The sequence below is a fragment of the Sturnus vulgaris genome, chromosome 19, assembly GCF_052056855.1.
Source record: "Sturnus vulgaris isolate bStuVul1 chromosome 19, bStuVul1.hap1, whole genome shotgun sequence".
In the NCBI taxonomy this organism is placed as follows: domain Eukaryota; kingdom Metazoa; phylum Chordata; class Aves; order Passeriformes; family Sturnidae; genus Sturnus; species Sturnus vulgaris.
The window spans coordinates 8,479,678-8,505,493 of NC_142261.1; the positions used below are offsets into that span (position 1 = coordinate 8,479,678).

At 53.1% G+C, this 25,816-nt stretch overlaps 3 protein-coding genes and 1 long non-coding RNA gene across 10 annotated transcripts in view; 3 read left to right on the top strand and 1 right to left on the bottom strand.

The window, feature by feature from the left end:
• The window catches only part of CLTCL1 (clathrin heavy chain like 1), a 34,244-nt gene extending 32,067 nt beyond the window's left edge, over window positions 1-2,177 (top strand). For both annotated transcript variants that reach the window (XM_014894585.2, XM_014894586.2), the window contains one exon: window positions 839-2,177. In XM_014894585.2, coding sequence (XP_014750071.1) covers window positions 839-954 — 116 coding nt within the window. In that variant the 3' untranslated portion in view covers window positions 955-2,177. The remainder of the gene's footprint in view (window positions 1-838) is intronic.
• A 4,243-nt stretch (window positions 2,178-6,420) lies between these two features.
• Window positions 6,421-8,508, bottom strand: LOC148221647 (uncharacterized). Its single transcript, XR_015807688.1, has 2 exons — window positions 8,236-8,508; window positions 6,421-7,778 (listed from the first exon to the last, which is right to left on the bottom strand). It is a non-coding gene; the product is annotated as an uncharacterized LOC148221647 (long non-coding RNA).
• Window positions 6,905-22,326, top strand: SLC25A1 (solute carrier family 25 member 1). 2 transcript variants are annotated; one of them, XM_088176160.1, is made up of 9 exons: window positions 6,905-6,947; window positions 18,537-18,644; window positions 18,767-18,866; window positions 19,094-19,232; window positions 19,715-19,799; window positions 19,959-20,063; window positions 20,412-20,527; window positions 20,847-20,920; window positions 21,016-22,326. In XM_088176160.1, the coding sequence occupies exons 1-9, from the start codon at window positions 6,920-6,922 to the stop codon at window positions 21,128-21,130; spliced, it is 870 nt and encodes a 289-aa protein (XP_088032286.1). In that variant the 5' UTR covers window positions 6,905-6,919; the 3' UTR covers window positions 21,131-22,326. The 2 variants fall into 2 exon arrangements, with proteins under 2 accessions (XP_088032286.1, XP_014750073.2); XM_014894587.2 differs by lacking the exon at window positions 6,905-6,947 and adding an exon at window positions 8,569-8,715.
• Window positions 22,327-22,466: 140 nt separating this feature from the next.
• Window positions 22,467-25,814, top strand: LOC106864870 (somatomedin-B and thrombospondin type-1 domain-containing protein-like). 5 transcript variants are annotated; one of them, XM_088176158.1, is made up of 6 exons: window positions 22,467-22,928; window positions 23,657-23,839; window positions 23,929-24,019; window positions 24,427-24,557; window positions 24,925-25,046; window positions 25,130-25,814. In XM_088176158.1, exons 1-6 carry the CDS (start codon window positions 22,550-22,552, stop codon window positions 25,238-25,240), a joined length of 1,017 nt encoding a protein of 338 aa, XP_088032284.1. In that variant the 5' UTR covers window positions 22,467-22,549; the 3' UTR covers window positions 25,241-25,814. The 5 variants fall into 5 exon arrangements, with proteins under 5 accessions (XP_088032284.1, XP_014750074.2, XP_088032283.1 ...); XM_014894588.2 differs by having other exon boundaries at window positions 24,384-24,557; window positions 24,925-25,814; XM_088176157.1 differs by having other exon boundaries at window positions 22,794-23,839; window positions 24,384-24,557.
• Window positions 25,815-25,816: the final 2 nt, after the last annotated feature.

Genomic DNA, 25,816 nt, shown 5'->3' on the forward strand with positions numbered 1-25,816 from the left:
CTCTTCAGATTAAAGTATTGCTCCTCTTACATGGCTCAGATCTCTACTTTAGGAATCATGTTTCAGTATGGTAATAGGACAGGGGATACCAGGGTGTTGCCAACCCCAGGAATAACTTACAGAGCATGAAAATTCCACTTCTTATTCCTGTCTGAGGAATGTGTCTGCTTTCTGCTCTTCCAAGTAGAAAGGCAGACTGGCTTTCTAGCTCACGCATTTTAAGACATGTGCAGCCAAAACACCATGGCTGTCTTCAAGTGTGATGCTATTTTAGAAGCCCTTCTGAAGAGGCATTCTGCTAACAAGCACCTAGAAGTGGCTGGTAAGGGAAGGATGTGACTGGTTCACTGTCTGATATAAATGTTAACCTGAATTTAACAGATGCATGAGGCATGTGTGGTCCTAGTGATGGAAACAAATCTGTCAAGATGTGTTCAGACCTTTTGCAGCACCCTCCTGTGAGACCTAACAGACCTAACTATTTGCTTGAATTGCTTTATTCTTCAGATCTGACCATGCATGGGTTACAAATAATACCAGTTTGGCTTTCAGTATGGTCTCTTCAAAATAAGCCATGTCTATTATGACCTCAAGATTGATTGATATTCATCCTCCCTCTGAGTCCTGCCTTGCTCTTTTGTAGCTTCCTGGTAGCAAGAGCAGATGGCATGGGTGCCCACTCCATGGCACATGTCGGGGCATAGTGTTACTTACTGGTGTGTGCTTGCACAGGGGCTGACTTTTAGCTAAAGCCTAGTAGTCCTATCACATAGTACATCTAGCATTAAGGAAGCTTGAGATCTTAAACTAACTTTCTTTTTGTCTCATGCTTTTCTAGGCCAGCAGTTGATGTTAACAGCAGGCCCCAGTGCAGTACCTCCCCAGGCAAACTTCCCATATGGATACACAGCGCCAGGATTCACCCAGCCGCCTGTTTATGGTTTCAATATGTAACTAGCTCTCTGACAGACCTTCACTGTCTCTGTTCTCTTCCTTCCCGTCCCTCTTTAACTTCTTCAAGAAGTGTTCTAGGCACAGATGACTTTCTGTTGGCTGAACACACTTGCTGCCCAGCTCAGTGAAGAGACTTCAGCAGGATGCCTGTTACTGTTATTTATTGATTATTGTCCGGTTACATTTCAACCTCTGAAAGGCAGCTTTTGTTAATGACATTGTGAGACTCTTGTCTGAAGTTAAGGCACTATTTCACTAACTCATATAGCAATAACTACTTGAGGCCAGGGGGAAGAGAGCAAAATTTTCTTTCTTTTGAAAAGCCCATTGAAGGCAGCTGGGAAATTGCCTGGCACCAAGTTGTTAAAGCTTTAGCTGAAGCTACTGAAGTAGCAGGGTTGTTAACAATTCAGTGAAATATCTCTTCAATAATGAATTGTTGAAAGCTTGTGTACATCTGACCACCCCATTTTATTTGCATTGTTATGTGCAAAAGAAAATGGGCTTTTCTAATATTTGTGCTCTGAATGTTTAGAGGAATATTGGGAAAGTTTCCTTTTCTGGACAATAATGCTGTTGGAGTTCAATGCTGTTGGGGTTCAATACTGTTGGAGTCTGTTCTCTATTTTCTGGAGTAGATCTGAGACTTGAAGAAAATAAATCTTCTCATGCCAGAGAGCAAACACTTCCCAGATCCTTTTTGTTTAACAAGAAGAGAGCATGTTACTTATTGACGTTAAATGGTACTAAAACAATCCTCAGCTGTGTGTGGCAAGAGAACACAGGAGTGTGCATGGGCTGCCAAAGCACTGGAGATGCAAGAGCACAGCGTCAGGGTTGGGGACAGGAACATACTGCTACCGTATTGAGGCAGTAGGGAGGGCCATAATCCTGACTTTTTATTTGCACCTTTAACTGATTTTGGCATTGGCTTCCTGCCACACCGTGTTCTGACCCTGTCTGGTGGGCAGAGTCAGCACCACCTGAGTGACCGGGGTGCACTGACTCAGTTCTGCTATGCTGCGGTAGGATCAACAGCGTGTCCATCACCCACCTCTTCCTTTGAGAATGCCAACAGGGATATATTATTACTTTGTGCCACTTCAAATACATGTATCATTAACGTTTTATGTACTTAGATAACAATGTATAATTTATGGTTATGAATCTTGTGCTAATCTCGAATATTATAAAAGTTCAATTATAAATGTAAAACTGCAGTATCCACTGTGTGGTTCTAGTCTTACTATCTTGGGTGTGGGGACTGGCTGGTAGTAATACACTGCCCCTCATAGCATCAGGTTTCTTAATGTGACAACAGGATGCCAGGCAGGAAAAGGGAGACTTGTGCCAAGGCACGTATCAGAGAAGGCCTAGGAAGTAACTTTAAGGGAGTTGTGGTCTCTTCACCAGACACATCAGCACACGCCATCACGTGGGGAGGGTGTGCTGCAGGAGACAGTCACATGTTCTCATGCTTTCATTCATGGGGCTGGGAGAGCTTCAGTCCTGTGTGGTGGGAGGTGCTGCAATGAGAGTCTTCTCTGCTGAGATACATCAATATGGCAGTGGTTTTGGTAAGCTGCACCCTTTCATACTAAGTCTCACTTGGAACAGGGCAAAACGCCTTTAACTGCAAAGCAGTGGTGATTGTCAGGGTTGTAGAATCAGTAACAGCAGACTGTGCTTTGGCACAATTCTAATGAGTGTGTTGTGTTCTTGGTCACGACACCATGACTGCAGTGGCAAAGGGATGCAATTCCTTCTTCTTGATGGATGCCAGAATACTTCCAAGTGTTTCTGTAACATACTAACCTCAACTTTGTACTGATAGCACTCACAGCTCAGCTTGAAATGCTGAGCAGCTGATGAGTTCAGGCAAATCTCCACTCTGTCCAGATTTACTCATTGCAGGAATTAGCCAGGTAGCTTGCCATTTTCCAGGAAAATAGTACTTCTATTTTGTAACTAGCTCCTTGTCAGTTGAAATAAATTGGGGTAAGTCAGCTGGAACTGAAGACCACCTCTAGGATTAGTGTGACTGTAGGACTTTCCATCCTGTCAACTTAAAAATGAGCTACGACTTCATAGCAGCAAGTGCAAGCCGATGGTGGAACACAGTGAAGAGCTAGATCAAATACTGGAACAGCTCCTGACTGTAGAGAATTGAGGTAGCCTGGGGATCCTTAATAGCCTCAGTCTAGAAATCTAATTACAGGAGTGACTGAGTTCTCAAGGAAAGCAAAGCTGCCAGCTCTGATCCACAGTCTTGCTTTAGTTGCTCTCCTGGTATTTAAGCTCTTGCTAAGTAAAATGGCTTTTATAAATTTTATGGTCTTGCATTCTAACATGCATTCAAAACAGACTCCCTGCCAATACAGTCCAGCTGTACCGAAAATGTGGAAAATGTGGAACAAGCTCTTGTATACCAAGGTACTTCACTGCTTCTCTGAAAGTGAAGTAATTCACAGCAGGAAAAACTCCTCTTTTAGGGGTTAGGTGAAGGATTTACTTCATGTGTTTGCAATGTCCAAGTTTTTAAAAACTTAGATAAGATTTTTTTGCAGAGAATCTGCTTTAAAACTAAGCTTCTTGCTAATTCCCACCCCAGTGACCCAGGGCCAGTGCTGTCCTGTAGAATGATCTGTTCATGCAGAGCCTGCTGCAGCGTCCAGCAGCTGGACACCAACTCCCACATTAATGTCAGAGGATAACTTGCTTGAGACTACGTACAGGCTATTACTGCCTCATGCTTTCCCTGTGAGAAGCAGAGTATGGATCTCCTTCTGTGTAATGGCTCTTGCTGTTTGTCAGACGTTAGGGGCATCTTCCCTGGTCTGTCAAACTTTGGGCACATACAGATCTGGCATCAGAGAAGAGAAGCAATTCACAAGGGCAATTCAGGAGGAGTGCATCGCTGGGGTAAGTCCTGTTTCTTATTTCACATAATGGTGTGGTATTTTACGAGACTTCCATTTCCCTTGCCTGCTTTTTAGGACTATAATTAAATGGTAGCGTAGCAGAAAGAATGATCTGAAGTAACTTAGCTCCTTAAAGAATAAAAATTCTAGGCAGATGAAGTCTGTTAAGTTTGTGCAAGTAAATAGGCATGATACAGTAAAGACTGTAGGAACTGTAGGGTCCAGTACCTAATTCTGATTTAATAGTCTTTTAGCAGTTGCAGTGCTGAAACCTGGCACTTAGAGCACAACATGGATCCTGACTTGGGCTGTGGGAAACCAGGAACAACTTTTTTGTTTTTTTTTTTCTTTTTTTTTCCCTAGCAAATCCAGCAGCAGTTACTCAGAAGCTTAAGAAATTTCCTTGGTTTTTTGAACTCTAAAACTGACAAACAAACCTAGTCAGATGCCTTCTCAAATGAGTGTGAGTAACTTTAGTACTTTGGCAAAGCTGACTGTCAACTGCTTGTAATTAATGCTTATGCTTGGATGTGTGATATCCTAATTGGCAGGCTGGGCCTTGGCCTCTGAGAATTTCCTAGTGTAACTGAATCAGCATGACAGTTTTTCCATCTGCTGGGAAAAAAATGAGGCAAGAATTTTTGCAAATCTTGAGACAGGTAGCACTGTACATAACAGGTTCTCATAACAAGCAGTTTATCAAGTGTGTGTATCACCTTATGACAGTGTTATTTCTTGTCCATAAAGCTTCTTGCAGTCTTTTTGGGTCCCTTCTGTTCTGCTGTAAATAGTTTGGCTTTGCATTTGGTTCCAGGCCAAGTGTATTTCCTTTTTTGCTTTACAGAGTACCCCAAGACTGCTTCAAGCTCATTTGTTTCCAGATAAGGACATAAGGCTGGAAAATGCTTGACGACACCAGAGTGCTTTGTAACACTCGTGTGTAATTAGGTTGTGGTTACCAAGTGAATGCTACCATATAGCAACCTGCAGGTGCACCAGTCCCCTTTAATGGATCTGGAGTCATTATTGTGCATCTCCTACTTCAGCAGGTGTCCAGACTCCAGAGAATTTGTTGCTAGTCTAGCTTTCTCATTTTTCAATACTGTGTATTTTTTGTGGGCACCTTTCAAAAGGTAATGACAGATCCTGACTCATGTTTTACTAATACAACACTGCAAAATTCTTAGCATAGGTATGTGGTTCAGTTTGTCTGGAGCCTTTGCAATCTTTCAAAAAGGCAACAACATCCATCTGTTTTCTTCCAAGCTGGTATAAAGCTGACAGCTTTTTAAGCTTAAGATGAATTTGAAATGCAGTCAGTGAAGTCCTGTCTTTTATGTATCAGAATTTAGAAATCCTGAGTCAGGTTCTGAGCTTATTCAGTCATGCATTTCCTGTGTGGTTTAGTGACTCAGGATTTTTTTTTGTCTGTTTTGTTTTTAATCAAGATTGTAAAATTTGTTTGCCCAAAAATCTCTATTTCTCCTTTCCCTCCAGAGGTTATGAAAGGAAGGAATTACAAAGTCTTCTGGTATGTTGTTTTCCACAGCACTGAGTTCTCCAATATTATGCAGAGCACAAATTCTCCAAGCACTGGTTATCCAGATGGGGAGCTAGGAGTGAGTTTGGGTGGGAAGCAGGGCTTAATAAATCTTTGAATTGCTCTCCTTTTGTAAGGTACTTTTTTTTTCCCACTTAGGGGGTGGGGAAATGGCCTCATCAACTGCTAATAGAGTTTGTCAACTGGAGTAGCTTTGTTCAATAATACATCCTGCTGTGAGGAATTCAGGACCATGGCTGGGTAGCAGAATGATAATCAGTACATGCTGTACATGGGCTTCGCTCTTCTGAGATGAGTCAGGCCCACGCAGATGTGAACATAACAGGGACTTCTGTGCTGCTCATGAGAGGCTCGGTCCTGCTAATCTCAGTGAATAATCTTCAGTAGCTGCAGGAGCTCTTTCTGCATGTGTGCTCAAGTGGGAATCGTGTTCGTTGTTTGGAATAGCATCATCTTTCTTACAGTCATAGAAGCTCCTGCTGCACACACTTCAAAGCTGGGGAAATGTTGACTCAAATCTGCAGTATTTTCACTTCTTGAAGCCAGTTATGTGCAGGATCTGTTTTGCATAAAGGAATTGTTTGGTCTCAATAGGGAACCTGAGAGAAAGTGAGTTTTCTTATTTTATCATAAGACTGCAAGTGATGGGGATTAATAATGCATGGAAAGGTTTGTAGTAGTTGATGAGTTGTAACAATTGTGGTAATACATCTGTTAATTCAATGCAATGAAAAGGTTCTCTGATCCTGGGATATATATAATGGGAAGTTATGTCCCCCATACTGACCACTCATGGTCTCTGAAACCATGGTGTACTGTCTAGTGCCAATTAAATAAAAGTAAAAATAATAATTTTAGGGAGGGGCAAGGGAGGAATAAGTTGGAATTAAGTGTCATCATGTAAGCATGTGCTTCCAAGGATCCGGAAAACTCTGTTTGCAATTGCTGTTTGTGTTCGAAAAAAATAAACTGTGACAAAGCTGCTTTCATTTTCAGTAGCTCTTTTTAATTCTGATTATTAGGGCCTGGAGAAGTGCCATGAGGCACACAGGCTGCAGTAGCACCTGAGTATTTATTTCACAATTCTTGTATCTTTGTATGCCAGCAGAAACAAGCACCAGCCACCAGCAAGGGAAATGAGTTCAGATTGTCAGAGGGTTGTTTTCATGAAAATTCCTGAAGTGAATTACTGAAGAGCAGTAACGTAGTGGGTTTGATGTTCTGTCTGTAACAGCAGTTGCTCTTCTGTGCTTTCACTATGCATTTCTTAGGAGATGCTCTTGACCATGTGAGCCTGGTCAAGTATTTACTTTCACATAAGTCATGGGATTTAAAACATCCTCTTGCAGGCCCTGGTATTTCAGGGATTATTTATCTTGTTTCACTGTTTCTCCTTCAGGCTTTCTGCTGACAAGTGATGTTAGCAGCTTCTTGGAGGTCAGGTCCTTGCAGGAGATGGCTTGCAATCTGCGTGTGATTAAATATGAATAATCCTATCCCTGCTCAGCAAGGTAAGCAATGGTGTGAATCCCATTGAGGCTAATGCAAGTTAAGCATGTGGGGTGATACTTTCTTGGACAGGATGAGGTCGTGCACAGGCCTTGATGATTCAGGAATCTCTAAGAGCCAGTGATTGTTGTGAAGGTAATCATGGCCTCACAGCACAGGGTGTACGTGTCTGCAGGCAGATGTGAAAACCATGATAATTTGATGGAAAGGTATGAGGAGTTGCAGAGGTTAATCAGAAATCCAAATGCATTTGTTTGCTATGTTTGAAAGAATTTATTTTATCTTTATAATTCTTATAATGCAAACCTGAACATGAGTAGCTGCTCTGCATTTGTGACTGGGACTGTTTCTTCCTTCCCTTCACGTTAATTTCTCCCTCTCCTTTACTTCCCTGTGATAGAGGAGGGGTGCCTTAGACTTGGCATGAGACCACTCTGTGCCTATTTTAACTCTGTTGTGAAACCACATACAGTTCTGATCTAACCTGGGGGCGAGTTCTGCAATGCAAGCATGTTTGCTTTTAACCCTGGCAGAATAAAGGTGCTTCAGTTTCCCAAAGGGTTTTTCTGCCAGCAGTTCAGCCACGAAGCCAGGGCTATGTAGCTGCAGAGTGAGCTTTTGGATAGGGCTAGCAGCTGCCAGATTGCTGAGTCTCGTTAAGCAAAAACCATGTCACAAAGCACACAGAGAGCAAGTCTGGACAGAAACATGTTTTCTGCATAGCTGGGGGTGACTTCTTGCACAAAATGTTCGCTCTTTTGAATAACGTGTCTGCTCCAGGTGTAAGGGAGAGCACAGTTCTGGAGTACACCTCCAGTGGTTTCTGCGTAATCCTGGATGGAAATGAAAACAGTGTTGGTGTATATTCCCCGCATCCTGTAAATACAGCTTTTGGACATAAATTACAGCAGGGCGGTCTTCCTCTGTCTGCAGATAAAGTAAAAACACATCCTGGCGCAATGTGCACAATCCAATTACTGAGGAGCAATACATAATACCTCTACCCCCCCAAAACAAACAAAAAACAACAACAAACCAACAAAAGCACCAACCAACCCCGGCTCAGTGCGGAGTGTCATTGCAGCAGCCTTTTATTTGAGAATGTTTGTTTCTCTTTCGCCTACATTAGGCGTTCACACGCACTTCCTACCCCGGGAGTTCCTGGTCTCTGTTCCCCACTGAAACAGAAAGGATCCAAGCCAAGGGTCTGAGATGAGCAAGCCCTCCCCTTTCCCTTCCCTCGGCCCGTCGTCACCGCGCAGGAGTGCACTGCTCTGTATCCTCACTGACCGAGCTGTTTGGGGTGGTTCACAGCTAGTCCTGGCCTAAGCGTTGCACGGAGGTGCAGATGCTGCTGAGGAAAGGAGTCACTGCTGTCCGCGTCCCTCCGGCCGGGCCGGCACCTCTCCGTGCCCACGGGGAGGCTTTTCCCGTGGATTCCTGGGCACGGGTTGAGCAGCTCCCATCCCCGCAGCACGGAAGGCCGAGCGGGATCACGCCGCTGCCCGGTCGCCTCTCTCCTGCTCCCCGCGGAGCCGCTCCCCGGGTCCCCACGGGCCGGCTCCGCCCCGCCCCACGAGGATGTGACGCCGCCGGGGCCGCCCCTCGCGGGCGCGGCTCTGAAATAGGGCTCGGCCGCCGCCGCCGGGCAGCCGGAGCCGCGGAGCAGCGCGGCCATGCCCGCCCCCACCGAGCCCCGCAGCCTGGCCGCCGCCGCCGCCCCCGCCGGCAAGGCCAAGCTCACGCACCCCGGCAAGGCCATCCTGGCAGGTAAGGGGCTCCCGGGGCTCTCCTGGGGACGGGGCTCGCCCCGCCGCTGCCAGCGTGGGTATCCGGCTGGGCGGGGGCTGCCGAGCCCGCCCCGGGGCGGTGGTGCTCCCGCAGGTGCTGCTCCCTCCCGGGACTGCCGCCCTTCTCCCGCTGCACTGGCGTTTCCCTTCAGCCACATCCCACAGCTGCATCCCGAGCCTGGGCGCTGGCTCCGGGGCTCCCGCTATCCGCAGAGACCCCAGCGTCTTGCCAGGCTGCTTCTGCATCCGGTGGTCCAGCCGGGAAGATGCTGCTGGGCTCGGACATGACGCGGGGCCAGCGGCACTCGGGGGTTCAGCAGCAGGGAGCGGAACTCATGGGAGAGGCTGGTGGCAGCAAGGGCCCCACATACGCCCCCGAGAGTGTTAAGGGACAGGGCTGAAGCCGCAGCCGTCGGTTGTACCTGCCCCAGGTGTGTCCCACAGGCTATGCTGATATAGCTGCTCTGAAGGCTGGTTGGTCCCTCCTTTGTGCCCGAGCGTCAGTCCTTATGGATCAGGGCGTGTTTTCCCGTCCGGCTCTTGCCACTTCCATGAGCTCCAGACGGGCTCCGAGCGCAGCAGTAACGGCAGAGTTAACGCTCTGCCTCCTGCTTGTGGCTGTTTCGAGCTCTGGGCTGAATGGAGTCCAAGACAGTCGCAGGCTTGTTAAACTCCTTTGTAGCTGTTCATTAGCTCCCTGGTTTCTCCTGCCAGTCGCAGGACAATTCCCAGAGTGGAGATTAGCGTCTTTGTTTTGAAATGAGCCATCTCAGCCTCGACATGATTGGCATGTTTAGAGCTTTTGTGTTTTACAGCCAGTTCCCCCTCCTACGATTGTGCCTTTGTTTGTCTGTCCAACTCCCTGCTCCCCTCCAAGGGCAGAGCTCCAGCCCCCAGTAGCAGGACCGGGCAGTGCCCGCACGGGGCCAGAGCCGCGGCCGCTCCGACTCTGCCCATCGGCTCTGGCCCAGCCCGGTGGTGGATGGACTGCCGGAGGTGGATGCCTCCTCTGGAGCTTGCAGAGGGTGCCGAGGCCTCCCAGGGCCACGTCTCCGAGAGGAGACTGTGCCATCACTCGGCTGCCTGGCCAAAGGGCTGGGGCACAAGGACGAAGGAGGCAGCCTCCAGCAAGAGGGTGTCATCTCGCTCAAGTGAACCCTTCGCTGAGACCAAGCTCCTTCAGATCTCTGTGCCCCTCTCTGCTCCCCCACCTCAAAATGGGTTGGTTTTTTCAGGCCTCTTGATTTAAAGGTCTTTTAAATAGGATTTAATCCAATTTTAGGAATGCAAGGACAGAATGTTTCCTTTTTGTCCACCCTTCCCAGTCTTTCCCAACTTGCTGTCAATGTGCAATGAATGCATCAGGTTGTCACTGCCTGGACCGATGTACCCGGGAACCAATGTTTCATAGATCTTGTGTAGATCTGTAATCAGGATCATCAGCTTACTAGAATCAGCCTCCTGTGAGAGAGGTTGCAGCAGACTTGCTCTGCTCTCCCCTGTCAGAAGAGTTGGTGTGGGTATGCCTGGAAGCTGTCCCTATGTAAAGGAAGGAACATGGTGCTCATGGCCTGTGCAATACAGCACAAAGGTGTATGTACATCTGTGGGAGGGGGGCCTTCTGGGCTTATGTGAAGCTGCAGAGGTAGAAGAAGGACTCTATTGAGATGCTGGTCTTCTCCTCATAGGCTGTAATCAAAGTAATTGGTTAATGGGCAGAAGTCCAGCCAAGCCTCTGTGGCATCTAATTGTATTAGAGAACCTCAGAAATGGGAGAAAGCTGCTGTTAACTCCCTGTGCCCTGGTCTGCTCAGCTCTCCTGCCCCTTGCTGGGGGATGCAGTACTGTTTGTAGCTGTCCCTGCTGACTTTAAGGGGTTTGCTGATGCTCTCAGAGTTTCTCATCTGGCATCTGTCTGCACTACAGGGGTGTGTGCTTCAAAGCTCCACGTTCTGGAGAGCTGGAGGTGTTAAGATGGAACATTCCTGCTGTGCTTCATCAGCCTGTGCTGGTAGAGTTAAATAAGCCATCATCCCACCCTGGGTACGTGTCTGCTCCCAGACCCTGTGTGTAATTGGGATTCTCTGCCAGAGAGGCACAGCTCCCTTGGCTGCCCAGACCTCAACAAGCTGTGGTTGGCTTTTTTCTGAAGAGATGCAAGTAAAGCTCTGTCTGCCAAGAGCTGGTCTCCTTCTGTTGTTGCAACAGACAAAACGCAAGGTTAAAAATTAATTTGCTAATGGGCTCTCCTTTGTCCAAGCAGCTGTTGTGTGCCCAGACAGCACTTCACCTTGCAGTGACAACGCTGCTGGGACTGCTGTGGCCATGTGTGGCTAGAGCACATGAAGGCAGCTCGACCTCTTCTGCTGGATAACAGCCTGTTAGGAGGCAGGCCAGGATCCCAGCCCTGTCTCTGGCCTCCCACAGCCAGCTTTCCCATTTTGTGCTGTGGTTTCCAAACAGCCCACCAGTCTCCTGTCCCTCCCACCAGCATCCTGAAGGGATGGGTGCTGCTGGTCTACTATGCTCCCAGCACAGGGCGACACTGCAGTGGGGAGCTTGAAATAAAAGCAGTTAAGTGGTGAGACGGGAATGCTGGTGGCAGAGCTGGTGGGACAGTCATCAGTCACCTCTGGGATTCCTGAGAGTGCTCCTTCACTGGGTTTTGGATGCCACATTGGGTCAGCTCGTTTTGGTGCTGTTGGATCAGCTCGTCAGCCTGCAGTGTGGGCAGTTTCCAGCTCAGCACAAATGGTCTTTGCCCAGCACAACCCAGCACCCCTGCCCTCCTTTTGAGAACTTTGCTCATGATTAGCAGTGCTCATTTGATGAAAGGCTCTGCCTGCCCTTACCAGAGTTAAGTACAGCCTTATTCTGTTTTTAGCCCACTTTGAAGCCTGGGGTCTGCTCCCTCCCACGGAGAAGCTCCCAGCTGCCTTGCACTCTGCATGGTATCTGCTCACCCGGGGGCTGTTGCACAGTTGCTGTTTCTACCTACACCTAATCCTGCCTGGCCAGGGAGACAGGATGCCTGGATGCTGTCCTACACGGTGCTGCATTTGGAAGGAACTCACAGGGATTGTGGCTGCTACCTTGGTGTTGGGTACCACTGGCAAATAACAGTGATGTACATCAGGGTCGCAGGGAGAGCATGGGCAGGGGAGAGGCACTGCAGTGAGAGAGAAGGGCCTGAGGAGAGGGTAGGGCATGAAGCAGGGTTCAGCAAGGGAGCCCAGGCTCCTGAACAAAGCAGTAATTGGAGCTTCAGTTTCCTCTTTGTTAATCCTTGATATTATCTTTCTTAGGAAATACTGTACCTGCAGAGGAGAAGAGTTGGGCACTGGGTGTGAAAGCTGAGACTTTGCCTCTTCCAGAGCAGCTCTCCTTTCCCAAAGGTCCCAAGTCCATCTGGATTTCCAGGGCCTTTGCTCTCAGGAGAGAGTGTGAGAGAGATTGTGCTGCTGTGAATGGCTGTGGTCCAGCATGCTCCCTGATTTTGAAATAGATACCTGGTGCAGAGTAGGGGATGTTTCTCCCTTCGTGCTGAGCTGGATGGAGGCTAAGCACAGCCAGGGGGAAAGATTGGTGAGCATGGAGGGAACAAGTCCTGCCAGGGCTGCTGGGCCTCAGTACATCACTCCTGGTTGTGGTTTCTCCTGTAGTTGGCTCCTGTGGCTGTCATTTGTTTGGGGCACAAGGACCATGTTAGTCTTGAGTGAGTCCCTGGCTGCCTGGAAGCCCTCATGGGCTGCAGTGGAAACCTCTAAGAGCCCCAAGGCTCCTGGTGGGAGGAGGATGTCAGCCCCAGGGCCAGGAAACCACATTGGGGTGTCCCTTCGTTCTGAATGGATTCTATATGAGCTGGCGTTAACCCTGAGCTCTGAAATGTGAGTTTCTGAGATTTCCACATACCTGATGCTCTGCTTGACATTCTGCAGGCAGTCATTTTCTCTGGGTTGATATAAATGATCAGAAGGAGTCTTCTGTCTTCCTGAGACAATGAGCACCGTGAGCTGACAGCTTGGGGATGTTGCAGCATCTCTCAGCCCTGATGGCCCTGTGTGGTGCATGCTAATGCAGCCTCCCTGCTCCTGCCTGTGCCCTGAGGTCTCAGGTCGTCTCTTGACAGCAGGGATTTATTTTTTGGCCATCTTTTCTCTCTCTCTGTGCTCCAGTGCTTGGTACAGCAGTCACTCCCTTGTGCTGGAGTCTGGGAGATCAGAGCCTGTCCCCTGGGAAGTCTCAGTCCTGGCAGTGACTCCATCCAGCTCCAAGGCTCTGCTGGGGCAGTCATCCTACAGCCCTGGGCTCTGACATCAGCTCCCTGTTGCATGTCTTAAGAGAGTTTTTGACACCTGAAAACTTGGTGTCTGGAGTTAAGTTGTGGGATGGCCAGGAGACAGCTCATGGTGACAAACCTGGGGCCTTGAGGTGTGCAGGGCAACGAGGAGAAATTGATTTGAGCAGGACAAAGAACGTGGCAGTCCCCAAAGGTGGAATCAGCACCAAAGGCAGAGGATGGTGTGACTGTGAGCACCGGGAAACAGCTTCTGCCATCATACAGCTGAGAAATTTAAAATGTAATAATGATTAATTTGTCATATTGAGAAGTAAATGCAAAGAGGTGATGAATGAGTGAGTTGTGAAAGGATAGCCTGTTCAAACAGGACAGTTCCAGTAAGATTGAGGACAGGTGATTTCATCCCATCCATAGCGTTATCTGCAGCACTGTTTGCACGGGGCTGTTTACCCACAGTGGCACAGGGACAGAGGGGCACCTCTCCTGTTTGCCATTCTGTCACCAGCCTGCCTGCAGCACACTCCTATGACCAAAACAGCTGTGAGTGTGTGTTTACTGCTGGACTGCAGTTTAACCTGTGCTCCCCACTGGCCTTGTCCCTGTCAGATGGGAGACCTTTCTAACCCCAGCATGGGGACAGACACCCTCTGAGGCTGCTGACCTGTTTCAGGACATGTTTTTTCCCTTCTAACCAAAACACAGATAAACTTCTGGCAGTCTGGTTTGGGGAAGCAACCTTCCCCATCTCAGCTCTGAGTCAGACTTTTGGTGGCAGAGCTGCCTCCGTGGTGGTTTTCCACAAGGATGTGGCTTCGGATGGGTGGTGATGGACTGTCCGTGGGCGGAGGAGGTGCCCAGTGAGGACGGCAGTGCTGGAGCTCTGCCGAGAGTGAGAGCCAGCTGTCCTGGAGAACTGCAGCCCCAGGAGGCTCCTGCCCGCTCCTGAGCCCCGAGTTGCACAAGATGACCCGCGATGGAAGTGCTGGGAGGGTGGAGCTGTTAAACCCGTTTCACCGCTGCAGGCAGGCAGGGCAGGATTGCTCCACAGCAATGGATGGGTGAAGAGCAGCCTGGATGGCTGCCAGGGGGGTTGGTCCCTCGCTGTGGGGAGCAGGCAGCAGTCTGGGCTGCAGAGACCTGTCACAAGCTGCTAGTGGGTATTTCTGCTTTTCTGGTTCATAGCAGCCTGATGGTCTTTGTCTCTTGGGGCTTTTTTTCCCCCCTTATTTCCCCAGCCCCAAAAGCTATGTTGGCTAATGGGAAAGGGCACCAAGTCCTGTTGTGAGAGTGCTGCATACTGTGAGCACAGCATCCAGGAGTTGGGAAGGATTGCACCTTGTGCCCGTAGTGTGTGGTTCGTGTCACCCGTGGCAACTTCTCAGCTCACCCCATCCAGCTGCACCTTCTGCACATGGGCTGGGAGCCCTCAAAATGGGGAACTCAGGGCTCAGCTTCCACTGAGAGCCTGTTTGTGCCTTCCCACCATTCTGAGCCACCCAGCTGACAGAATGAAGAAGCTCCAGGCATGGGCCCTGGGAAAGCTCTGCGGCTTTGCTTCCAGACCCTTAGGATTAATTCCCGCTGGCCTGAAAGGATCCTAATGAATCTGAAGTTAAAAGGTGCTTTTTATATGAAAATCAGGTGCTGCTATGTCAGCATGAAATTACTCTTAAAATGGAGAGACCGAAATTGCTCCCCAGGTGCTCACTTCTCATCAGAGCTGCGCAGAGACCTGCTGCTCCATCACTCTGCAGGAGCAGGATGTTTTTGCAGGCACAGCCACTTGCAGGAGTGGCAGAGGGGCCAGTGCCACCTCCTGCCCCTCTGTGGCTGCCAGACAGGGCAGTGGGTGTTCCTTGGGGCACTTTCCTCTGGGTAAGAGTTTGGAGAGGGTAACAGTGCCAGTCCTGGCTGTGCAGCCTTGGTTTGTGTCAGTCCTGGGTCTCTGCTTGTGTTCCCCATTGCAGCTGCATCCTCCTGCCTTCAGCACTGCCCTGGGTCTGGGGCTGGGCTCCCTGGGTCGGTGGGGTGGTCAGTGGTGTCCCAGAAGCTGCTCATGGGCGGTGTGTGAAGCTCAACCTGCGTTGCTGATGCCATCATGTGTTGTGTGAGCACTGCGGGGGCAGCACCCTCTCACTGTCTCCAAAAAACCCTCTTCTCCCTGCTGCCAGCTCTCCCCAGCTCTGCCCAAGGGCTGCAAGCGTGTCCTCAAAGGACGGCCTCCTCGGGCCTTGCTGCCGGCGAGAGCTAAACTTTTTCTGGGAGAACTATGCCAGGATATTTTTCCCTCCCCACTGAGCCTGCAATGTCAGGATAGCTGGCAGCTGAAGCACTTGCAGGCTTGCTGCAGGCAGAGAGCCATTCCTGGTGCTGGGAGTGGGATCCCCCCGCCGGGGGCACCTTCCCTGGGGCCGGGCACAGCGACCTTCCCTGAAGGACGTTCCCTCTCCTCTGGCTCTGCTGCATCCAGCGAGCAGCCAGAGCCTTGGCCCGGCATCTCAACTGCCCCCCGTGCTCTTTCACCTCCTGCGTGCTGCTGTTTCTGCTGACTGTGGTGTTGCAAGAGCTGGAGCTGCTGTTTAAAGTCCGGGTAAACAGGTTGCAAAGTCCCTGCAGCGCTGGAGCGGGAGGGGATTGGACAAAGCTGCTGCTCGTGGGCAGTGGAGTGATTTATTTGCATAGATTGAGGTTTCTGCTGGGGTAAAACTGTGCGGGGAAATGAGATGACAGCAGAGCAGGACCTGTGTTGGGTCTTGCTTCCAGGGGGCTGCAGGGCAAGCGGCCTGTGCCACCCTGTCTCTCTGTGGGCAAAAGAAAATGGATTAAAGTTGCCACAAGTCATGGAGTATGTCCAGACTCCCTGCTCTGTGCACCTTCCCATGGTATTTGAGGCCAGAACAACACTGGGGGACAGGGAGGGGACCAGGCAGCATGGGTGCCCTGTTCCTTCATCCTTGGCTAGGGCAACCTCATTGTCCAGGGGCTGCCAGTTCCCAGGAACAACATGCTGTTGCTTTGCTGGGCTCCTCCTGGCTTTGCCCGTGGGATTCTGGGCAGAGCCTCTGCCTCCCCTGTGACCGCTGACAGCTCTGCCTGGAGCATTTGGTGTGGCTGCCATGAGCTGAGGTGCTGGTTGCCCCTGGACTGCTGCTTGCCCTGGGTACTTCCCCGCTGACTGGCTCCTGAGTGTGCTGGGGCAGGAGCTGGTCTGGGGGGACCGAGAAAGGACAAATATTTATGGCATTTAAAATGTCCAGCACTTCAATTGTGCAGTGTAGGAGGGAGGGAAGCGGCCTTGGCAGCACCTGGGGTGTTCGTGTGGCTGTGGTGGCTCAAGGCTGGTGGCACGGTGGCGTGTGGCAGTGTGGAGAGGTGCCAGCTGGTGCTTAGCTCTTTAGGGGCTGTTGCACCCAGCTGCAGGACAGTGCTCTTTATCGACCTGGGGCCTGCCAGCTGCTCCTGCAGGAGAAATTAGTGTTCGGCCAGCCCCCCTGCCGTGGGACCAGCAGTGTCTGCCACTCTGACAGACACACCAAGGGCAGGAGAGGGTTGAGGGGGCAGAAGGGGGACCCTGGGGATGGTGGCTGCCCTCCTGTAATGCCCCAGGGGAGCTGTTGGTTGGCTGCAGTGCCATGAGCTGGCCCTGTGTCTTCCTCCCATGCCCCCAGAGCACCGGGTGCCACGAAGGCGTCAGGGCTGGCAATGGTCCCCCAGTCTTCCTGAGAAGAGCCTGGCTGGGCTGGGCTGGGCTGGGCAGCTCCAGCCCCCGTGGGAACACGGTGGGAACAAGGAGCCTTTGTTTGCTGTGGCAGAGCTGGGCTGGCCTCACTCCCCATCTCCACACTGCCCGGCTGGGCTGGCATGTCCTGCCTTGAGTATTCAGTGCCACGGTGTCCCCATCCCTGCTCTGCCTGTGGGAGGATTGGGATGCTCTGAGCACGAAGCTGAGCTTTGCATTGCCCCAGCTGTGTTGAGACTGGCCTGGCTTCTTGGCTCCCTGGGTAAGACAGTGCAGCCTGGTGCTTTTTGTGCTGGGGAAAAACCAGCATAAGGCTGTTTTAAGGTGGGTGCTGCTCAGCTGCTGGAAGGAATGTGGGGAAGCTGCTTTTCCCTGCCCTCTAGAAGGACTGGGCTGAGAGGAGGCAGCAGTGCTCCCAAGGATGCCAGTTGCCAGTGGCACCGACGGGGGGAGCTGGCAACAACTGAGATATCTCTTGCATATGTGGAGGCTGTGCAGAAGAAATACAACTTTGTGAGAAAGTCTGCTGCTCCAAGGAGTTGTTGCTGCTTGCTGTTGTCACAAGGAGCAGCCATAGGCTGTGGTCTCCCCTATCAGAATCCCGTCATGGGGGTACTTTGGGGGATGCTGATAAGCAGAGCTGTGCCACGTGGCACCAGCCTGTGCTTCACTGCAGAACAGGATAACAACCACTGCACCCAGTCCCAGCCTCTCCTACAGAGGCAGTGTGTTCCCTGCTGGGGTGTCCCCTGGGCTGTGGTGGAGCTGCAGGCCTGGCAGTGGGGGCCACAGACCTACTGAGTCACACCAAGGGCATGGCCAGGCTGGAGGAACCATTGGAGGCGGTATAGGAGACTGGGAGCTGGCAGCCCACCTGACCACACACTGTGCCCCAGTCTGTGGGCTGGAGCATGGTTCACCTTCCCTGGGCAAGGAGCTGGAAGATCCTCAGCACCAGAGTGGTGTTGGCCCCAGTGGCAATGCCCTGTGCCCCGTCCTGGGCTGAGCAAGGCTGGCCCTGTGCTTCCTCCTGGTGCTGGCACAAACGGCTCTTGCTGCTCGGCGGGACCTGCCCATGCTTTGATGTGAGGAAGCGCTCTGTGATCCATCGTGGCCGGATGGGCTGAGCCCAGCTTCCCCAGCACAGCTGTGTCCAGCTGCAAGGGCTCCAGCCATGCTGAGGGGAGTCCCAGGACCGAGAGCCAGCATCCCTTGCAGGAAAGGCTGCAACCGATGTAATCTGTGCCCAGCAACTGCCATCGCGGGAGCCCGGGGCAGCCAGACAGGCTTGATGATAATTGTGCTTCCTGCTGGCACAGCCAGGTCTGCAGATGGGCTCCTGCTGGTGTGGGGAGTGGTGCTGGGTCTGCCACAGCACCACTGGGTTTATACATCCCAGTGCTGGCAGCTCACCTGGAGATGTGAGGTTCCAGAGAGGGAGGGGTGCCTTTGAGGGGTAACACACCAAATAGGCAGCCATGGGTGCAGTGTTTTGCCCTGTTTTCCCACCTCTTTGCCCAGTCTCCTCAACACCTCTTGCCATGGCAGGGCAGTGATGCCCATGCAAGGCACTAGGTTGGCACAGGGCCCTGCTGCTGTGTGGAGTCCTCAGGGTTTTGCTGAGGATAGGGATATCATGTCCCAGCCCAGACCTGGCTGCCAGAGGTCCCAGACTCAGCCATCATGGAGCTGGGAACAGCCATGTGGCACTGAATGGGTACAATGCTGCTCCTGCCTCAGTGTCCCCTCCTCTCCCGTGCAGGTGGCCTGGCTGGAGGGATCGAGATCTGCATCACATTCCCTACTGAGTATGTGAAGACACAGCTGCAGCTGGATGAGAAGGCAAACCCTCCCCGCTACAAGGGCATTGGTGAGCAACCCCTCTCTGTGTTTGGGCTCCTGGGGAGCCTGGCTGGTGCTGGGAGATTTGGCAGGGTGGTGGTGGGTGTTCCTCGGCGTGGTGGGTGACAGCAGCACCACTGTTCTCTGCAGGGGACTGTGTGAAGCAGACTGTCCGTGACCATGGCATCCGGGGGCTGTACCGGGGGCTCAGCTCGCTGCTCTATGGTTCCATCCCCAAGGCTGCTGTCAGGTACGTGCCCCCCGTGGCGAGGGGTGAGTGGGGGGGACCCCCCCAACAGCAACAATTGGGTGGCTTTGCCCCTGATGTCTCCATTGGTGTTTTACCAAAGCCACGTGTTTTCCCAGGCAGGGAGGGTCCTCTCATGGGGTATGCAGCTGCTCCTGGAGACAGACCCAGAGCAGGGGGTGCAGATCCTGTCCAGGGGCCCAGGGGTTGGCACAGTGGCTCCTTTGCAGGTTTGGGATGTTCGAGTTCCTCAGCAACCAGATGAGAGACGAGCAGGGGCGGCTGGACAGCACACGGGGCCTCATCTGCGGGCTGGGGGCTGGCGTGGCCGAGGCTGTGGTCGTGGTCTGCCCCATGGAGACTGTGAAGGTGGGTGGGTGTGGCTGCCACTGTCCCTTGCCTTGGCAGCCCTCGCTGGGCTGGGCTGGGAGGGGGCAAAACCCTGGGATGCCCAACTTTTGGGGACCTGAGGGCTGCATGCATTTGCTGAAGACAGTTTTGTTGGGGAGGATCCGATGCTGGAACGCCCTGTGGAGGTCCAGTCAGGTGGCCCTGGCCCCTTCCCCACTCCAGGGAGGAGCCCCACACCTAGAAGCCATCTTGTCACCCATTTTATGAGTGTAAGCCCCACGTGGCTGCTTGCAGTGGTAGTTTCCCAGGTTCTCCTCTGCAAAATGCACTGCTGGCCATGGGCACAGGCTTCCCCCGCGATCTCTCCCAGAGCTGCCTGGCTGCATGGGTTGGCTCTGGTCTTGGGACTATCCTGGAACAAGGCAGGAGGTGGCCAACAGCCCTTGGGGCCATCACATCTGCATTACCTCACCCAGCACAAGCACATCATCTCCTTGTAGGTGAAGTTTATCCATGACCAGACCTCTCCCAACCCCAAATACCGTGGTTTCTTCCATGGCGTCCGGGAGATCGTTCGGGAACAGGGTGAGTCCCAGGAAAGTGACACCCTGACTCCCTGACTACTGCCATGCTGTGGGGACAGGGTGGGAGGTGGTGGATGGGCACAGGATGGGACAGGTGGCCTGGGGAGATTTTTCTCTGCCACTTGAGGCTGGTGTCCCCTCCAACACCCTCTTCTTGCAGGATTGAAGGGGACCTACCAGGGCTTAACTGCAACCGTCCTCAAGCAAGGATCAAACCAGGCCATCCGCTTCTTTGTCATGACCTCCCTCAGGAACTGGTACAAAGGTACAGTGCCCTTGGCCCCCCAGACCACCCTGGTGGTGCCTCTGGTTCCCCAGCCACCCTTGGGAGCTGGGATGGTTTTTCCATCCACACACTCCCTATTTCTCATGGCTCAGTTACTTGGAATGGAGGAAAATGAATACGAGGGTGGGGTGGCACCAGCTTGTGGGGCTGACAGGTCCTTGTGCTGAAACATCACTTTCACACCCATCTTGGGTTCTGTGGGGCAGGTGCTGCTGGACTGCACCCTGACCACAAGCAGCCAGACCTGGGACCTTCCTTGCAGTCTCCCTCAGGAATGTATGTGGGAATCCCACCACCACTCTGCCCTCAACCTCTCTTCCTTCCCAGGGGACAATCCCAACAAGGCCATGAACCCCTTCATAACAGGGGTGTTTGGAGCCCTTGCTGGAGCTGCGAGTGTCTTCGGCAACACGCCTTTGGATGTGGTGAAGACCAGGATGCAGGTACAGTGCCAGGGCCTGGTGTGGGACTGCTCTGCCTGGGAGCAGGCTGGGGACACCCACTGTCTGGGAGCTGTTTCATGCAGTCCCTGGGGCAGGCACACGATACCTGCAAGGTTTGATTTGGGAGATGTTTGGGATTGCTCCTGAGCCATGAGGAGTGTTTGAATGGAGGTGGGGACATCCCTGTGAGGTCTGATGTCCTGCAGCAGTGGAGGGAGATCAGTTCCTCATAGCACACCCCCAGCTCTCTGCTGCCCTTCCAAAATCCTCCAGATGCCACCCTGGCTCTGGCCTCTGATCCTGCTTTCCCTCCCCACAGGGGCTGGAAGCGCACAAGTACAAGAACACCTGGGACTGTGCCTACCAGATCATGAAACACGAAGGGCCCCTGGCGTAAGTTCCGCAGTGGGGGTGGCTGGTGGGGAGGATGGGCAGGGAAGGGGCTGTGAGGGGATCCAGCCCCACGGCCCCCCTTTCTATCCCTGCAGATTTTACAAGGGTACAGTGCCTCGCTTGGGCCGTGTGTGTCTTGACGTGGCCATCGTCTTCATCATCTACGATGAGGTGGTCAAATTCCTCAACAAGGTGTGGAAAACGGACTGAGGGGCCGGGCCAGGCAGCCCCGCCTCCTGTGCCCCGCAGGGCTTCAGCTGGAGAGCAGAGACCAAACCCACACCCACCTGCGGCGCTGCTGGGGCCAGGTCTGCCCTGCACACCCCAAACCTGGCTACCTTTATCTTTAGGAACAGGCTCTGGAGCAGGTTAAATTACTAGTTGTGTGCTGAAAGGAGCAGGGAAGGAGCTGCATCCCACCATCCAACCCCCAGCATCCTGGTCATGTCCAACCCAATCTCCTGGTGACACTTTCCCCCAGCCCCACATCAGCTGTGTGTCTGCTGGTTAACCAGGCTGAGATGTCCCTTGGACAGTGGCCTTGGGGCTCCCAGCAGCCAGAAGCTCTTGAGTGCCTAGGGAGCAGCTCTTTTGGGGATGCTGAGAGCCCCCTCAGGCCATGTGTGTGCAATGGCAAGCTGTACATCACAAGCTGACAATGGGGTTGATGTCACCGGCGGGGTCACAGCAGCTCTTGGAGGGGGCCCAGCAGCCCTGCACCCCCTAGGATGGGAGGGCTGTGACCCCCCTGCTGTGACCCCAAGCTCCCTCCTCCCTCCCTGCCAGCACCAAGACCACTGGTGTGCAACATCCTATCCCATCCCAGGGATGCTGCTCAGCCCCAGATTGCACGTACAGCCAGGCCTTTAGTTCTGCTCCCTGTGGGCTGGGGTTGGGCTGAGCCGGGTGCCCCCTCAGCCGCCGTTTACAGCCGAGGCGTGTGTGCGAGCCAGGGCGAGGAGCTGCAGCCCCACGCCGCAGGCTTGGCCCCTCGGCCAGGGGTGCAAACCCCTTTCTTCTGCCACATTCCCCGCATCTGCCCTCCCGCCGCCTCTCTGTGGTGCCGTAGGTGATCCCGTAGCTTTTGGAGCTTCACGCTGACTCACTAACACCCATGGCCGTGGGGCTGGAGCCCTGCTCTGCCCGTGCCAGGCTGGCCCCACTGGGTTTGTGCCAAATTTCTCCCTGAGGGAGCTGGGGGTGCAGGAGCCAGGGCTCAGCCTATCCCTCCTCCCTCTTGTAGCCAGCGATGAGCTCAGCCTTAACACAGGAAGGGTGAAGGAGGAAAGCCTGGGCACGGTTTACCTGCGGCTTTTGGCTCTGAAGCCAGTGAGGGTTGCATTAGATTTTTTTTTATTATTATTCTGTTTTACATTCGCAATTTGAATAAAATCAGTCTGGCTTTAGCAGCTGTGTTGGTGTCCCGGCTGTGCTGAGTGGGCAGTGAGTGGCTCCTGCCCTGTGGGTGGGGGACGGGGCTCCCCATCATGCCAAGATGCTGCTCCTAGGGGAGCATCAGCTCCAGCCCAGCAGTGCCCAATCACAGATGCTCCCAGGCAAGATTGTGTTGTCTCATGCACAGTGCTTTATTAATAACCCTGGTTAATTGTTTGAAGCCCCTGCCCTGCCATGGAGCCGAGGGGCGGTGGAGCAGAAGGGAACGGGCTTTGTCCCCCCGCCCAGCCCGGGGGCGGTGCGGCACGGCCGGAGCTCCCACCGGCACAGCCCTCGCTCCTCATCCAGTGTCCGCCGGTGCGGGGCAGAGCCATCATCCCGCGGGGCTCACATGCTCCCGGTGCCATGCGGGGCCTGCTGCTCTGGGCGGGCTGGCTGCTGGCCACCGGCTGCCTGGTGGGTGCCACGGGCAGCTGCCGACAGCGGTGCTGCCCCGGCAGGAACAACGCCTGCTGGACCCCCGGTGCCCGCCGGGCTCGCTGCTACTGCGACTCGTACTGCCAGAGGACGGGAGACTGCTGCCGGGACTACCTGGCCACGTGCCGCCGTGCCGGTGAGTGGCCGAGGGGATGGCACTGGCTGGACCGCAGCTGGGGACACCAGCCTGTGCTGCTGTGCTCGGTGGCGAGTGTTTGCTGGTACCTGTTAGCCCTGTACTTTTAAGTAATAACGATATGTCCGGGGATGCCGGCTGGGCTGGATTTGTAGCAGTGTCCCAGTTGTCCCTTTTCTTCCATGCTGAATGTCTGGCTGGCCCCAGTGCAATAAGAGAGCCCGTAGGGGTGGCTGCAGCTGATGGCAGCGCTGGCACTTGCAAGGCTGAGTGGTCGGTGTGGGACCCAGCAGGACCCGGTGCCACCTCTGCTACTGTCACAGGCACAGTGCCTTGCACAGGGACAGGGAAACCGGGGACTGCACTGAGGATGCCAAACAGGGCTCGTGGGCTTGAGCGCAGAACCAGCCTGCCCTGGGGACCCAAATCTGGGCAGGCAGGCACCAGCCACGGCCCCCTGGACAATTGCAGCAGTCAGCCCTTCCTAATCTCCGGGGAGATTAGCAGGGTCCGAGCTCAGCGCGATGCACACAGGGATAAAGTCCTGCGGAAGCAGCTCACAATGCCCCCTGCACTGGCAGAGGTCAGGGGAGAGGGGTTGCTGGGGTCACTCCGACCCTTGCCCTTCCTCCCCTCTCCCCATCCCCTGTGCGGCATCTCCCCTGCTTTGCTCTTTCCATTGTTCATGACACTGAAACTTTTTTTTCCCTCTCCTCCATCCGTGGCAGAGGTGGGCTGTGCTGTGGGGCCTTGGGGACCGTGGAGCGGGTGCAGCTCCCGGTGCGGGGTTGGCAGCAGAGCCCGCAGCCGCCAGGTCACTGTCCCCCCCCGGCACGGAGGGGATCCCTGTCCTGACCTCAAGCAGCGCCGCGGGTGCCTGGGGCAGCACCCGACCTGCGGGACGGCCAAAGGTAACGCGGGCTGCCTGCTGCCCTCCTGCGTGCTCGTCCCGGGGTGGCTTCAGTCATCCCCGTGCCCCTCACAGCTGCTCTTCTGCCAGAGGTAGCCAAGATACTCCCCAACTCCTTCAGCCAGGACTTCAGAGATCCCTGGCGAAGAGCTGGGCTGCCACTGACGGAGGAGCCCTCTGGGTATGTGTGGAGTCGGGGCCTGTAACCCCCTCCCCAAAGCCCTCCTGCACCTCCCGTGTGCTCATGGCCCCTTTGCACCCCCCAGACCCAGGACCTTTTTGCTTCCCCCAGCCATTACTCTTCTCCCTGCCCCAAACCATGCCCCTTTGCATGCTCCATAGAACCATCATCCTTCCCACTCTCCAAACTAGGATCCCTCTGCACCCCCTAAATTCATGGCCCCTCTGCAACCCCCAGAGCCATTACCCTTCTCACCTCCCCCAAACCCACATCCCCTTTACATCCCAATCCTTCAAAAAACCACCACAACCTCTGTCCTACCTTCCGACCACTCTTTTCTCCTCCCATTTTCCCCCTTCCCCAGTTCCCCCTTCCCCAGCTACTGCGGCTATTTCCGCCTGACTCAGGTGGGAGCCCCGTGCCTCGGGCAAGCCTGGAGCCGCCGGCTGCACCGGGACAAGCGGGTGTGTGTGGAATGCTGGGGGAATCTGTCCCACCGCCGTCCCCACTGCAATGGGCACGGGCTGCAAGGAGCCAGGTAGGTGCCAAGTTGTGGCATCCTCACCATGGGATCTCTCCTAGCCTCTAAGGCATTCTCCTTTTATATTCTAATTATAATATTTGTATACAAAGCTATAATTATGTTAAAATATGCCACAATATTATAGTATACCATCATATTATTAAATGAATCATTAATATGTCCTATAAACCAAGATTATAATATAAAAATAAGCATATTTAAATAGAATATAAATCTTTGTTGGAAAGGACATACAATGATCATCTAGTCCAATTTCCATTATTATATATATAATATAAACCCATATATAAAACTATATTTGATTTTTAAAAATTGTATTTATTAATGGCACACCCCAGTTCTCACTGATTTTCCCTTCCAGGACATTTTGGGTGGCCGCTTCTGTGGTGGGATGCCAGGGCTCATGGGTGCAGGAGGGCCTGCAGGAGGGCTGTGTCTGCTCCCCACCAGCTCTCATCTTCGTGTAGGGTTCCCCCTGAGAAGGTGAGGTGAGCCTCCACTCCTTGCTGGGAAGGTGGGGAATGAAATAAAAATGTGGTCTCTTTCATAATTTCACCCTCCTGCAGGTTTGGTGCTCACCCTTGCTGCCCTCTGTTTTTCCATTAAATATTTTCCTGAAGAATGGAAAAACCTTTCTTATAAAGACTAAAAATAAGGAAATTGCTAAAGTGTGGTGATTAATGGTAGAAGAACAGCATGATGAGGTAAAGTCTGGGTGAGAGGATGATGTGGTGGTGACATGGTGTGATGATGTCACGCCCAGCCATGACATTGTATTTTCAACGAGCTGCACCTGGCAAGCAACGTGAGGAAGGAGGCAGCATCCTTCCTCTTGTCTGAGCTCACCCACTGCAGTATCAGGTAAGCCACGCAGGGCAGTTCAGCCCTGCTGGGCTTTGCAGAGAGAAATTAAACAGACACCCCAAGTCTGCACATGGGCGATGGTGCTGATGTCCAGTTCCAGCCATAGGGCTCGGCAGCCCCCACTGGAAGGAATGAGGCTGGGCTGGGTGGTGCTGCTGCCCTTCCCCACTCCTCGTCCAGCACCACACGACCTTGCTGCTGGATTCCCTGCTCCAGCTTTGGGTGGTACCACAGCCTGTGGTGGGAGCACGTGCCATGCCAGGGCTGGATCTTGCTCCACAGCAGCCAGTGGCTGTTGCCTGTTTGCGGCCCCAGGACACATCTGGCTCCTGCAGCTCACTCTCACACTGCCCTCCTGGGCAGGGGAAATAAAAGGCTTTAACACTAGG

Coding starts and splice junctions, on each gene's coding strand:
- SLC25A1 (XM_014894587.2), top strand. CDS start 8,622: ATGCCCGCCCCCACCGAGCCCCGCAGCCTGGCCGCCGCCGCCGCCCCC. Junction 18,645..18,766: donor TCCCCGCTACAAGGGCATTG/GTGAGCAACCCC, acceptor TGTTCTCTGCAG/GGGACTGTGTGAAGCAGACT. Junction 20,528..20,846: donor TGGTGAAGACCAGGATGCAG/GTACAGTGCCAG, acceptor CCCTCCCCACAG/GGGCTGGAAGCGCACAAGTA.
- LOC106864870 (XM_088176155.1), top strand. CDS start 22,945: ATGGCACTGGCTGGACCGCAGCTGGGGACACCAGCCTGTGCTGCTGTG. Junction 23,840..23,928: donor GACCTGCGGGACGGCCAAAG/GTAACGCGGGCT, acceptor CTCTTCTGCCAG/AGGTAGCCAAGATACTCCCC. Junction 25,047..25,129: donor GTAGGGTTCCCCCTGAGAAG/GTGAGGTGAGCC, acceptor ACCCTCCTGCAG/GTTTGGTGCTCACCCTTGCT.